At 39.0% G+C, this 14,997-nt stretch overlaps 2 protein-coding genes across 5 annotated transcripts in view; one reads left to right on the top strand and one right to left on the bottom strand.

Annotated features, from left to right (window-relative positions):
• The window catches only part of LOC145442933 (uncharacterized), a 356,044-nt gene that overhangs the window by 256,479 nt on the left and 84,568 nt on the right, over positions 1 to 14,997 (bottom strand). The gene's annotated exons all lie outside the window — the stretch shown is intronic.
• The window catches only part of LOC145442795 (uncharacterized), a 31,487-nt gene that overhangs the window by 3,414 nt on the left and 13,076 nt on the right, over positions 1 to 14,997 (top strand). For both annotated transcript variants that reach the window (XM_080320804.1, XM_080320803.1), the window contains exons 2-8: positions 1,249 to 1,377; positions 3,699 to 3,870; positions 3,933 to 4,044; positions 8,546 to 8,706; positions 8,830 to 8,942; positions 12,153 to 12,309; positions 13,143 to 13,228. In XM_080320804.1, coding sequence (XP_080176930.1) covers positions 1,249 to 1,377; positions 3,699 to 3,870; positions 3,933 to 4,044; positions 8,546 to 8,706; positions 8,830 to 8,942; positions 12,153 to 12,309; positions 13,143 to 13,228 — 930 coding nt within the window. The remainder of the gene's footprint in view (positions 1 to 1,248; positions 1,378 to 3,698; positions 3,871 to 3,932; positions 4,045 to 8,545; positions 8,707 to 8,829; positions 8,943 to 12,152; positions 12,310 to 13,142; positions 13,229 to 14,997) is intronic.

Genomic DNA, 14,997 nt, shown 5'->3' with positions numbered 1-14,997 from the left:
GGAACATGATGCCCAATTAGATCTCTCTATATGTCACGTTGTCAATCTTTGTATTGTGATACAATCTATATAATTTGTAACGATGTATTGTTTTTAAACTGTTACAAAGGTAAAAATTACAAAGGTTAGCATTCTTCTCATTGTGAATTGAGGGATATAAGTAGTGCCAGTTGCCACTGATGGTGTAAGGTACTAGAAATCAAAACTTTGGTGAGTGGGAAGCAAGTTACCAGACCTACCGAGTCACTCACAAGCAATTTTTTGTGGTTGCGCTGCTGCGATGTGAATGAAATCTGCTGTTGAAATGCAATGATTGCAAGAATCTATCTCTCAAATTCCCTTTCGTCTCATTGTACATAAAAAAAAAGACTAAATTGTTGGGAATAACACATGGATAAAATTTGATCGCTTATTGTTCCCTTTTTTATTAGTAGGTCTGTTATGTTAACATAAAGGCCTTGACTAAGTTGGTTAGGAAACCTGGTCAAGTGGAGTGGTCAACTACATCAAGCAAGAATCCATTTACACAACATATTAAGTTGTTTTGTGATGCAGATAACTTGATAATTATAACACCAACAAATTTGAGCTGCTGAGACAGACTTATTGCAAAAGGTTCCACATAACTTTGCATGTGGCTCACATGTCTATAGTAATGTGTGGAATACAGGAAACAATTGTCTGCATCAATTACGCGGAAACAGTGCTGAATGCTGTCTATGGTGGCAGGAAACTGTTGCTTTGTGGGTGCCATAGTTGGAATGAATATTGTAATGAACCAAGAAGTTATCGGTCACGTCATACTTTTGGTCTATTCAATTTCAAACAATCACACCTTGACTGAAAGCTCTTGCAAGCACATATAAATACAGGTCACAATAATTGTGCAAGCCGAGAGTTTCTCATGAACTGCTCTGTAGCACAATTACCATTTTACAGATTTTCTTTTGTTATTTGGAAATACATTAAAGTTATGCATTTCTTTTGAAATAATAGTGGAATTGTGGTCGGTGATTATGATTATGTAGGCTCAAAATTGTCCTGATCACCCATTTATTTCTGTGAAATTTGACTAAGGTCTTGCACTGTTATGGTGCACTTACAGTAGGCCTACAGGGGCAGCATACCATACACCCAGTAAGCTAGATCCGGACAGTTTTCGATCTGAAGTATATTCTACTTTCATGTTTAGATTTGTTGTTCTTGTACTCTGGTCTTTTTTTCTAAATGTTTTAACGATTATTTTAGTCATGGAAGAAAAGATGGTTCGTCCTCAAGTCCGGAAGATTAACTGGTGATCCAAACGTATTGGAATATTCAAAATATCACACTTCGAAGCGACCAATTAAGATAATTGATTTGAACGATTGCAAACAGGTATGTCGTAGATTTTGTAAATATTTTATTAACTGCTATATAAATTCACGACTTCTTAGTAGCTCGTCTGTTCTGGTTTACGATAGAGTGCAGACTGCGGAAATAATGCAAGTATATTATGATTTTCGACTATAGGCTAGATTTATTACAACGAAGTAGGAACGCAGTCTATTTTTTTTTATTTCATCTGGTTCAAGAACTTCAGTTTTAAAATTTCCTATCAAGCGAAATGCCTAAAGTGAAATTTACATTTAGACTTGCTCATGGTGCTTAAGAACCTGATCCCTAGAATTATATATCAACAAAATTAACAATTTTTGGCTCATTGATGTTTTTATCAATACAGTTATCTACAAAGTGAGCCTTTACAACACAGCATTTTCAAAATTTTGGACAGCCACAGTGAGCCATGTTTCATTGATACTGGGCATGAAAGCAAATGTCATTGTGAAGCGAAAAATATTTCCTGTCTAGTCTAACAAAGTCTATGTCTGTCAATATGAAAATCAAAGCGGCATTTGAAGTACTTGTCCTGTGACTTTGAAGTTCAGATGATTGAGCGTATTTATTTGAATATGGTATCAACCTGATTAATGTGTTTCTAGGTGGCATAGATACTGTACTCCACCCCTAGTGTATGCTTCAGTTTAATAAATGGATGTCAGAACTGCATCGATTTTATCGACTGGGAATCAATGGGTGTTCCTATTGGTTAATATAGAATATAAAATTGGCTATTTTGTGCGGTGGATTATTTGGACATAGGCTATAATTTGCAAATAATTGTAGGATCATGGTGTGAAAAATTTGATACCAGTTAGATACCTTGAAATCTGTTATCAGGACCTGTGATTTTTTGATGTTTGCCTAAGCTTTCATCATGGTTTTGGTAATGAGCCATATTTTATAAACTTCAAATCATTTTCTCACTTCGTGTTCCAAAATAAAGGTGTCAAGGCAGGAAGAGTGTACTCTGAACATGTACAATTGTGCATTCTATAAATATAAGATGGACACAGGAAATATCTATAATTAGCATGGCGTCACCACTCTCTTCAACTCCTTTACAAATGAAAGCAAGGCAATACCAACTCTTCCGGATTCCAAGGAATTTCTCTGTCAATGTTTTGATGATGAATTGACATTGCATTGCTTAGGTATGACCATGGAAACAATAAAAAATATTGACACAAGTATATCATACCTCTGCGAAGATGCAAAAACTAGCCAAAAATTTTTATTGGTGTTTTAACCAAACTCTTTCTATTCAAGTTGTCCGATTGTGAAAGAACAGTAACTGTTTTTAATTCGGAAGATTGATGGCACTGCCCACGATTGAATTGACAAGGTTTTGTTGCTGTGTGTGGCATGATGTTGAACGGACTGTTTCATTTTCAAACTGTTTGCATCTGCGACTATAACAAACAATAGACATGTAATATTCCGTTAATATATAACGTCCAGCTGATATAAATTGGTATCTAATGACATCTGTATGGTATTGTCATTGGCTTCTCCCATGTTGGGGGTTGCCACAGTGGTACTGTCATCCTTGTCGGCAAAGATTCTACGTATTCATGAGCCTATGGAAAAATCTCAAAAGATTCATTTTTTTGGTCATTCTGCTCATCAATCAGCTTACCTTCTGAACATATCGTCGCTGGGAAACCAAACTGTGTCAGGCTATTTCCATTTTTGGTAATTTGGACTTTGACCATAAACCAGTTTTGTTTTTCACCTTGAAAATTCAAGTTCATATGTCCACTTCACTAAAAATTCATGCTACTTGGAAACTAGGAACACGTTTAAAACGAAAGATCTATGTCCAAATTGTGAAAGAAAGAGAAATGAAAAAAACGAAAAGTGGTCATAACGCAGTTTGGTTTTCCAGCGACGATATATATGGATTTTCAAATCAATCTATCCCCCTCGGGGTTTTTCCTCCGTAATTGGACGCAGGTCTTGATGAATGCTCAAGAATATACTGGAACATAGACCCATTTGAATCGCAGCATATACATGGGCTCATGTGTGTATTGCTTTCAGTCAGTGTGGGGATTATAATGCTGAAATTTATATTTTATTAGCTACAGGCTTACTGTACTGTGGCCTTTTTCCACAAGCCATAATCACGCCCTCTGCATCAGCTACGTGACCAATGCCGTGCAATGATAATACATAAAGTATAAGGGCCACATAGCTTTATAGGACATTGTCCTTGAAATAAGGACAATTTGGCAAGCCTGTTCATATCACCTTGGTATTTCCTAATAATTTGGTCTTGCCGAAGCGCACTGGTTAAGGCATTCTGTTATACGTAGATTGATGTCAACGTCAATGTACCCGTCAGAGGCGACAAGAAAGACAAAGATGCCCGTCATTTCATATTCTCGATCGTAACCAGCCACAGAACCTTCTACCTCATCGCAGACACGTCGCGAGAAATGTTGTCTTGGGTTCGAAGCTTATGCGACTTGTGCGGATTCAATTATGGTACCGCGAAGATTGTGTTTTCGGTGTTGGTTTTATTGCGATGTTGCCGTATTGACCATTAGATGCTATCAGCGGAAAGGAAGGTCTCGGGGAAGAGAAGAAAACATTTTCATCATCAACAACGTCATTGGTGCTGCCGACTTCCAGGGTTACCCCCTCAGCTCCTGCGATAACGTAAGATATTCTAGAAACTGGACACAGCCCGCGTAAAACGCCACATCACCAGAAAGTGATTCACAAGTATATCAATCCTAATGCAGTTCTTCTACTTTTTTGGATAACCTAAGCAATCTTTGCATTTGCAATCTTCGCAATTTCTTCGGCAAAAAAGGCTACCTACAAATGCAATTCATAAAATTTTTCTTTCTTCACTTTTATGAGTGGAAGAACCTCGTGAAATAGTCCATATGTTGTATCATGGTAAGTGAATATATTTTCATAGATTGCTGCCATCTGTAGTGTCATTTATCATTTTGTGTTAGTCGCAAAGACGCACCCTGTAATTTCCAGTTTGGCCACCTCTGATTAACTGCTAAAGTCTATCAACCAAATCCACTTTTTCAAACTAAATGTGTACTTTTCATGCCTTTCATGTACCCCTTTCACTTCAAGTAGATTATGACACATCACATGTCTTGTAGTTGAGTCGAAATTTACTTGTACTTCTAATAGAAAGAAACATAAACGAAAGTACCACACTGTAAATGGTATTCTAGTAGGCCTACAATTAGGGATCGCAATTTCCAGCCCAGGCCAACTCTGATTCAAACGGATTATTGTAGACAAACTTCGTTTCAAGTTGCGATTTTGCAGCTAGTGATCAAAAGTTACGTGCATTACGCGGATTCATACGAGTTTGAAAAGGTTTTCTTTGATCATGAAACGACGTACCGGTATATCAAGTTTCTGGATGGTCAAATTATACCAATGTATGGAAAAACTTGCTTTCTACAACGACTTATCCTATTTCGATAAAATCAATTTTTTCTCTTGTCAGGAGATAACTGACTCGGACCTAGAATAAAATGCACTACCATAGGGTTAACTTTTCAAAAAAATCTGGTAGATTTGTCATGGAATGACCCACTTGGAATGTAGTACATACTGCGCTCTTAGCAATATGATTGTGTGAATTGTTCAAAAGTAGAACTGAATGTAGCTGAAAAACAGTTACCGTACCCAAAACCTATTCCATTAAGTTACTTTGAACTTTATTAGTGACTACCACAGAACAAAGGATTCACAAAACCTTCGAATGACCGCGATAATTGTTCCGTGAATGACGGCATAACGTATAGCAGGGGTCACCAACCCGGTGCACGCGGGCACCAGGTAGCCCGCGGGCCCATTCTAAAAATAGGTGGAATAGCATCATTTACCAATATTCGTCAGATTATTACCAGTGAGCTTTTAAATATACAGATTGATTGATTCAGCTATTCTTGTTTAAAACACTAACATGTGGATAAACACTTGGAAATATCTTCAATTACAATTAGTAATATAGATGTATGTGATAGAATCACCAGAAATTCAAGATACGGCGCATTGCCTATACAGGTGACATGACGGAATACCGTCCACGGTCTTCTTGAAATGGTGGGGGGGTCCGTTACGATAGCTCGGCGACCAGGACAATGCCAAAGTAGTAAACTATTCGGACTCAGATAGCCGTGCAGTACTAGCAGATTTTCAGTAACTGTAGACCCATTACGTATTGCATCTTTTGGCACAGCTTGTTTCTGTTACACTTAACGCAGTTCAATATACGGTACCATGTTTCTAACTTTCTGTAATGTTGCTGCTGTCCGGTATAATGAAATCTTGTCATTTCTGGATGCTGAACAGTAGGAGATCGTAATTGTTACACTGCAAAATGACCCCCACCTCACTGTGCAGAAAACGTTTGGTGCATTGTTGATACGGAAAACTACAGTGGTGTATGTGCAGCAACTATGAAGGTTGCAAGCGTCTATTGTTCGACTTATCGTTGTGAATCAGCCTTTTCGGACATGAACTTCATCAAAAGCAAACACAAAACACGCTTAATTATTGCACATCTGGAACACTAACTTAGAATTGCAGTGTCAAGTTAAATACCAGTGTACAGCGCACTCTAGTTGATATCATACAATGCCAGGCTTCCCACTTACTGCTATAGAAACAGATAACATGATGTCCAGTCCTGCCCAGTGCTATGAATATCAAAGCAGAAATTCAGTGTGGTACGGTTAAACGGCGGGAGTAAATAGTAGCCCGCCGCTTCAATCATTACGCAAAAGTAGCCTTCGGTTGCAAAAAGGTTGGTGACCCCTGACGTATAGGATAGAATAGGACGTTCTCTGTTTTTGTCCTTAATGTTTTTGTGTTACATACTCCGACTCATGATATACGTACCGGTATACACAAGCTTTGCATATGAATACCATGAGTGCACGATGTGCACGAGGCGAAATAGCCTTAAAAGGCTCTACAAGTCTTGCATCAGTGCATCACCCCCCCCCCCCCCCCCATCATTCTATCCCGGAAAATGCTGTACGCCAAGCTTACCGATCAAGAAGCATTACGCTCCATTAATCTATCTGTTGGCTTACTACCAGCCCTAAGGCCCCATAGTGCATCTAATTCATGTCATAATTCCTTAGTACTAGGACTTCTTACTTGTGTCAGTCCAATGGTCTCGCGCTAAACCACATAATATTACTGATAGTAAATCCGGGTATTTTGGCACTGGTATTACTGGCCATTGACCCTACAGGAAATGATGGTGATTTAGGCTACTGAAATTAAGGGGAAAGTCAATTGGTACTTCTTGGTGTTACGGACTATGGACACTAGGGTTGTTCAAAAATATATTTTTCCAGATTCTGGAGTTTCACTGATTAAATTATTCGGTTGCCTAAAAGAATGAGGTTGATAGTAAAATTTTATTTTTTTCAAATAAATTCAGAATTTTTAAACTCCAGTGCGTTCACATCTACCAGTTGGAATCGAACCAAATTTAGTGCGCAGTCTTTTTCTAGGCAACCTAACAATTTAATCAGTGAATCAGAGACTTGGAATCCGGCAACAAAGTGATTTCTGAGCAACCCTAGGACTAATGGACATGAACACTAGTGTTGGATTTTGCAACGGTTTGATTCGGCATCATGAATAAATGCGAGTGACTGGTAAAAGTGGGCATAATTTGACATTTTTTTATTGTGTGTTAGGAAATGTCGGCAATCTGTCAAATGGCTGCTTATCTGTAAATCGGTACGCGCTTTACGTAAGAGCTGGTGGTAGATAGATGTATTCCAAGAATCGGATTTTAGTTCATTCAAGCTTTTGCTCCAGTATGATGGATTGCATTTTCATTCCAGTTATCTTATTGGACGATTACAAGCAATGTCAGACAATTACGCATTACGCATAGCACTGATAGCAGGGGATTGATAGGTTAAGAGCTGGTATTAGGAACTTCTGTAGAACTATCTTCAAGATTAGGGCCTGCGTATGTGTGTTTCATTGTAATTGGACGGTGCCATTGAGAGAGAGGGAGAGAGAATTTATTCGGTCCATGCACATTGATAATACGCAGATAGATAAATATAAAGCAAAGTATATCTAATTCAGAACCAGGCTGTAGCGAAGGGATCGGGGGATCATCAAGTCAGCTACAGCCTGAAAGGATGGTTGTAATATGAAACTTATAACATAATATAACACGTTCATAAAGCAAAAAATATAACATGTTCGCATTGTATCAGAAACAGATGAAAAACTAAGTGGGATCATTCACAGTAGGTAACCTAAATAGACTAGATAACACAATGCCACTGGCTACTGGAACACAAACTAGGCAAAGAGATGCTGATTGACAAATTTATGAAGAATGTTCATAATTTCCTACAAGATATTCCTGAAACATTTGTTTAAAGATATGGAGTGGTTTATCTTTAATATGGGGCGGAACGGAGTTCCATGTAAGAGGACCTTGGAAACTGATAGTCTTAGGATGTTCTCGGGGTAAGAATACATTCATAGAAGAGCCTCGGGTATTGTGTAAATGGTGACTCGTGGGATGAGTGAAATAGTTTAGGAAGATTTCTGGTAGGTTATCACTGTAGTAGCCATGCATGAGCTTACCTATTTCATATAAGTGGATGTCTTTAACTTATACCAAAATAATTTATTGCGATATCAGCGAACATAGATGCTGTACATGTTTATCCCTGGGAAATGTATATATATATATATCTGCATTCAAGTAAATAGGCCTACACTATTTGGTATTGAATGAACGAGGAAGTCGAAATCTCGGTCGGTATTTATTTCGTATGTGCAGGATTGTTGTGAAGAATAATTTCTCGTAATTACACCCATACAATCAACAAAGCTATAAGTGCTGGTGAAAATAGATTTAAATGTGAGATTCGCCTATCAAGTTGCAATGGGCTGAATTCTGTATCGAGATTTTGTAAACTTTTCACAGATAACGTGCTCATGCCGCAGCATTCTATATCATTTTTACTCATTTTTTTGCAATCAATGTTCAAAGACTATCAAGTCAGCAAAATATTATGCTAGACGGCATCCACAGACCTTAGAACAGACATCGGAACACTCATTTGTGAAGTAGTGAGAGATTCTTGAAGATTCATAATTTAAGCGGTTCCGTTCTTTTCTGTTGCAGGGAAACGGGGGCATCGAATCATGGTTCAAGAGAATCGGTGCAACACAAAACTCAATGTCCGAACGGGACCATAAACACATCTTTCAGACATTCGTGCAATAACGGTTATGACAGCGCGGAAGCACAGCCACAGTCAACTAGCAAAGCCGAGTTACATAATGGTATGTGCGAAAGGATTAATGACTAATTTGGTAGATAACGCTGACTTACGCCTGAAGGCTTATAATTTACATTCGTTTTAGTTGCTTTTGGTCTTGGCTTTAAGCTTTTTTTACTATTTCCAGGTGCGGTGCATTATCATAATAATTTCATACAGTCTGCTACACTTGAGCGGAATCCCGTGCCTATGAACACAACGGATGACTCGCATGAGTATTTGCATTTGGCGAATTGTGAGGTAACTTGACAGTGAGTTTTTTTTCTGCTGTAGCTAAGTGCCCGCACAATGCTATGCCAGTAGAATTGGTTAACTTTGATTTGAGATAATTGCTATCTTTTCCAACCCCCGACTTCTTGATCGGTATATCGGTAGGGTTCAAACCCTGGTACCGTCAACCGATAGACCTGATTAGTAAAACTGGTAGCCATGGCTTCTCGGCATCGCCCGGATAGCATGGAGGGGTGGTGCAAGACTTTGAAATCCTTAGGAGGCTGTATCTGCACCTTCCTTGTCCAGCGGCACATGCACATCATGCACTCATGGTATACATAATAATGCACAGATTGTGCGTATGTATATCATGGAGTCGGTGTATATGCCGCAAAAACATCGAGGACAATACATATACCCTTATAACATCCTATTCCTACACATCATGTTTTGGCTCCAATTGAAATCACCAACCCACCGATCATCTTTTCTTCAGCAACTTTGTTGGTTACGCTATAGGACAAAAAGTGGTGCGAGTCCATGCTAAAAAACAATTGCTATAAGAAATGAGTAATAAGAACACAGCTGCAACCAGAGGTTACGTACTCTGGATCGACTGGGACAATCTTATAGCAAAGTTCGTTTTAATTGAAGTTGACGCAGGGTGCAGCATATCCACAACAGACAGCAAACAAAATTTACTTTAGGGGTTCAGTAATCAGTAGTTCCAGTAATTATTGTGTGGAATATTCTACTGGTTCTATGGTCACTTGTATTTTAGAATTAACTATTTTCAGCTTTGTGTTTGATTACTGCTTTAATGATTGCAATCATCACCATCACTAAGCAATATAACCCCTGCGTGTCATGACAGTAGACGATTGTTTCAAGACACACCTCTATGTAGCTCCAGAAAAAAGCTCGCATATGCAAATTATATAATCTCACTCGACTCGAAAGTAATTCTGTCCTATTCGTGGAAATCACCGATTCTTTATAAAAGCAAGAACTACCAGATCCAGATTGTAGCGGGTATGAATGAATAAAATATTAAATAAATCAATAAACTGGTACGTTTAATAAAAGAGTGAAAACCCGGTTATAAAGAAAAATCTCTGGCTTACCATGATTTTTGCGCCATCACGGGAACACTATACTTTATACTCATTTTGATTTTTATCTTTGACCTACCATTCAGTTTTATAGACATCTTGAATCTTGAAGTGTGGGGTATACAATTGAACAATATGTTCAAAAGTATACTGAAATAATCCCGAATATTTTTGGCTCACACTCATCACAAGTAATCGTCAGCAACTAGTAGGCCTATGGAATTCAAATGAATTTGTATATTAACAGTCGCATCACCGATTATGACAGATATTACCGACTGGGGATTCTCTAATACAAGGGTCGGCAACCTACGGCCCGCCAAGCGAAATTGTCCGGCCCGCGACCAAGTAATTAGTTACCACAAGAATACGGCCCGCTGTTTCGTAATGAGTTCCAATCTGCAGTGCAGCACTACTTGGAAAGAATGTTGCATTGCTGCGATATAAGTATCCTACGTCGTATTAGCCTATTGTTACGCCATAAAACTGGTGCGAAGGCGGTTGACTAGTAGCCTATCTCGTACTAAAAGTAGGAGATAGAGAATATCTGTAGAGTAGACTAGACCTGTGCTTATTAAGCGAGTGTATCGCGCAACCAAAGGTATACCATACTTTTTTAAGGGTTTGCCACTCTGATAGTGTGCGACAATCAAGGTGCCGTTCCTCTGCTTCAAAAACGCAATGACAAAATCTTAAACTTTCCGTTCCATTATAGATAACTAGCCTCCGTATAGGTTAGTCATCTGCAGTTTAATTCACCAGAGGACATTGTACGCCAAGACAACAAACCTGAATAGTGTTTTGGACACAGTGGCGAAAGCTGATTTTGGTCTCACAAACTTAATCACCGACAGATAGCCTACCCCATATATTACTAGAAGCAGAGAATCAATATGGCGATGTCCTGTATATCTGCCATGTTCGCGCAGTCGTGCAGCTATGCTTGCACGAGTGTATGAACTGAGAAACGAATTAGCAACTTTCCTTGAAAATACAAACATCGCCGACTCATAATCTTGTCATCGAAACGGTATCTAATCTTGCTTTCGTAGTACATTAAACGTCACATCTAAACAAATTGAATTTGCAACTTCATGGGGAAATAACTGAATACATGAGATGTTGAGGCGCATTCGAATCAAAACTGCGACTCTGGGAATTACAATAGTAAAAAGAAAATAATGCTCACTTTCCTATATTGGAGGAGAGTAAAACTAGTACCAGCACTATACATTTCTAACTGTGATAGGAAATTTAATTACTGAATTGCCACCCGCTTTTCCGACATTCGTTCTGTACAAAATAAATTCTGACTATTGCTCAGTACTCCGTTTATGTGAACGCCAATAGCATTGCCTGAAAATTCCAAATGGGCCCTTTTGAAATGCGATGCAGTTGAATTGAATGGCAGATTTCATACAAAGAGCATATCGCTGCACGACTTTAACAAAGAGTCCGTTATTGAAATGGGTCTTTATCCCAGCTTGACCAATAATGCAAAAGAAATGGCATCGACTTTTTGTAGGGCGTACGCATGTGAACAATAGTTTTCAACAATGAAAATCACGAAGAGCAAGCTAAGATCACGTATTCCAACGCCCATTTAGAATATAGTCTGATTCTTGCTTCATCTGACTTGTTACCAGAAGTTAAAAACCTTTCACAAAGCGAGCTGAGCCAAGTGTCACATTTATCCTGCGTTGTTGAAGTGTAAATACATGTGTTTTGCCCTTTTTGTGATTTGTATGATTGAGATTGCATCAATGTAGGGTACTGTACCGACGTTAGCGTTAAATATGGTATTAAGGAAAATTCCGGCCCGCCAAAAAGTTTTGCACTCGGAATTTGGCCCGTGACTAGCAAAAGGTTGCCGACCCCTGCTCTAATACTTGCTGACGATTACCCCTGACGAGGGTCAGCTGAAAATATTTGGGTTCATTTCGGTATGAATATAATATTCGATTTTATACTACAGTTCTGTACCTCCAAGAATATCTTAGTATTTATGTAGCCTTTATAATACGACACTATCAATATGGTTTTGCTAACATGCTTATTTTGGTGATGTGTTTTTAAATATTACATCAAAATTAACATTCTCTCTCTCTATCTCTCTGTCTCTTAGTCGGAAACCAGAAAGGGCTCGACGGACAGTGTTTTCACCCACGAAGAGTCTAAGCCTGCCGAAGACTTGGCGCCTTTACGTTCGATCGCTCGGTTCAAGGACAAGGTTCGCTTGGACAGTATGCCGAACGTCCCTCCGCCAGCCCCGCCTGTTGGACGTAAGGACTGATTGCATTCCGATCAGGCTTGTACAAACCGCTGGATTTCCAAAATGCCCACGAAATATCCACAATTTGACTAAAACACAATCAATTAGATTTCTAAAGTAACTCATCAACTTTTATTTTATCGGAGTTGGATTGGTTTTCCACATGAACATCAGTAGGCCTACATGTTCGAAATGGAGGGCTTTGGATCCCGAAAACCAAGGTTGTAACCAAGTCATGAGGTTCCGAGTCACAAGTCAATCTCACTTTTATAGTTTTGAGTGAAGTCATTTTCAATACACCACCAAGTCAAGTCTGAGTCCATCTCATTATGTTCACTGTTCAGTTTTGAGTTCAACCCACTCTTTTCAACTCTGCTCGAGTGATATAGAATGGCCTGCATTCATAATATAGTAATTTTTTTTCAGTCTTAAAAGTTTCTGGCCCTATTTTCCGAGTATCAGGACCGATGGACGAATTACCAATGATGTGGTCACTTTACTGTTCTTCGAAGTTACAATGAAATGTCTGTCTTGGCCGTCCTGGTCTGGACTCGTATGACTTTGCACAAGGACTCGAGTACAAGTTGAGTCAATACATAATTGGTAACCCTGCCCAAAACTCTACCAACGTCACTCTTAGTGGTGAATACTCTGAGATAACAATAGCTACAAGCACATCAAACAACAGAACACCTGATATTTTTTCAATGAGCAACTACAACTAGAACTGCTTGAAATTCCAGTACCTAGTCGACCGTCAATTCACCAAATTGTTAGTTTGTACAAGTCTGTTTCGAAGACAGTTTTCATTCCGAATGCAATCCGTTTGTTTTGTTGGTGAAGCGGAAGGTCTTGGAAACATGGATTTTGACTATGATGACGATGATGCTTTTGAAGACGCTGAACCACGGCCAACATCGAAATCAATGGTATTGCTTTGCTCGATCTTATCAGTTTGTGGCCACTAGTCAGTAACGAAGTGCTTCACAGAGTACTCAATATATTTTTCCTCAACTTGCAGTACTTACGCAAGTGGTTTTTGTATTATAGACTGCTTCCACTTGTACTCATGTTTTACTTCAGCCATCGCCGTTTAGCTGCAGAAAGGATGCTACCACTAGATCACACGACTTTGGCTACTATAACCATCTTTGCACCTATCTGCTTTGTGTGGCAATGTTATTCGCTGTAGTTAGTTTCACCTTCATATACCAACGTAAATAATGTCTTGGCGTGATTGCTGGTATGATATCGAGAGCAAATATTGTTGACTGTCTACACGTTTTTATGTGCTTGCATTGACGATTACATCATTTTGTTGAAGAATGGTTCATCGTTGACTGGCTCCTCGACGCAGGGGAAGCAAATACCAAAAATTCTTTGTCTTATAATTCCTAATCTGTAAAGCATGCAGTTTAATGGTAGCATAACAGGTTTTAGGTTTATTAGCATCAACATGCCGGGCTAAGGACAGCCAGGCCGACCACAAAATTAATAAAACGAGGACTAAAACATTGAAACAAGGCTAACACTGTTGCGTAGTAATCTTGTCCTCATTGCTGAAAATAATTTCAAGGATACAAGTCTGAGAAATAAATACTGTATGTAACCCTGTCTAACGGTATGGCCATATTGCGTATTTCGTGCGACAAAATATTTTAAACTATAAACTTGCTTCTTGCGCGAGCCGCATGTTGAAAAGCTTAGTTTTAAAAGAGTCACAGCAAAAGAATTCAAAAATACGAATTAATTCCGTCACTAATGAAATGTGGGCTATCGAATAAAGTTTATTATTGTATGGAAAGGAAAGGACGTAGTTCATCTTTGTCCTTGATGTTTTGCGGCATATACACCGACTCATGATAGACATACACACGATCTGTGCATATGCGTACCATGAGTGCATGATGTACATATGCCGCTGGACAAGGAAGGTGAAGATATATATAGCCTTGTACGGCTTTTTAAGTCTTGCACCACCCCTCCATAAGCGCCAAGTAGGGAACTCGTGGATTCCACATCCTACCAGTATTACTTATCCGGTCTTTGGTCTGACCAAAGAAGCCGACTCTTCACCATTAGGCTACGGTGATAACGTGCGTCTCCACCTGGGCTTCAAGGTGTTTGGAATAAGGCTAATACGACGTCAGAGCAGTGCGGAGGCCGTATTCACCATGGTTAACCCGGAAATGATGGTAACCTGCGTTACCGTGAATAATTATCAAGTTTATTGTTGATCACAATCATTCATCATTGATTATATTAATGACCATGCACCGTTGTTGCGGGTGAAACGTTCGAGTGATCTCGATTCGAGAGCTCAGTTGCAAAGTTCTAACCCCGTAGTTCCAGATTCCCCTTAATTTTTACAAGTGGTACGTAATCTATAAGGAAAGAAACCACACCAAAACAATACGCACATTGTCAGTACGTGATAGAATACATCAATTTATAACCAGGCTGAACCTCTCTAGCAAGATATCAAAACGCTTGTGGAATCACTTAAGTGCTGCAATCATTAAAGAGCCGTAATCAAAGGCTCAAATAGCCGCAGTTTGTCCACCACTGGTTTAGTGCCTCACTACTGACCTCATCTGTATACTTGTATATTCCGATGGTTGAAACATGCAAAAAATCACATGTTCAGAACAATTTCACTGTCTGGGTGAAGAATCTCACAGCTCCTAAACTGGATCGT

The sequence above is a fragment of the Botryllus schlosseri genome, chromosome 7 (genome assembly GCF_051294905.1).
Source record: "Botryllus schlosseri isolate E-star chromosome 7, Bs_hap1, whole genome shotgun sequence".
Classification (NCBI taxonomy): Eukaryota; Metazoa; Chordata; class Ascidiacea; order Stolidobranchia; family Styelidae; genus Botryllus; species Botryllus schlosseri.
Note: the sequence above shows the minus strand (reverse complement) of the source record. Positions and strands in the feature narration are given on the sequence as shown.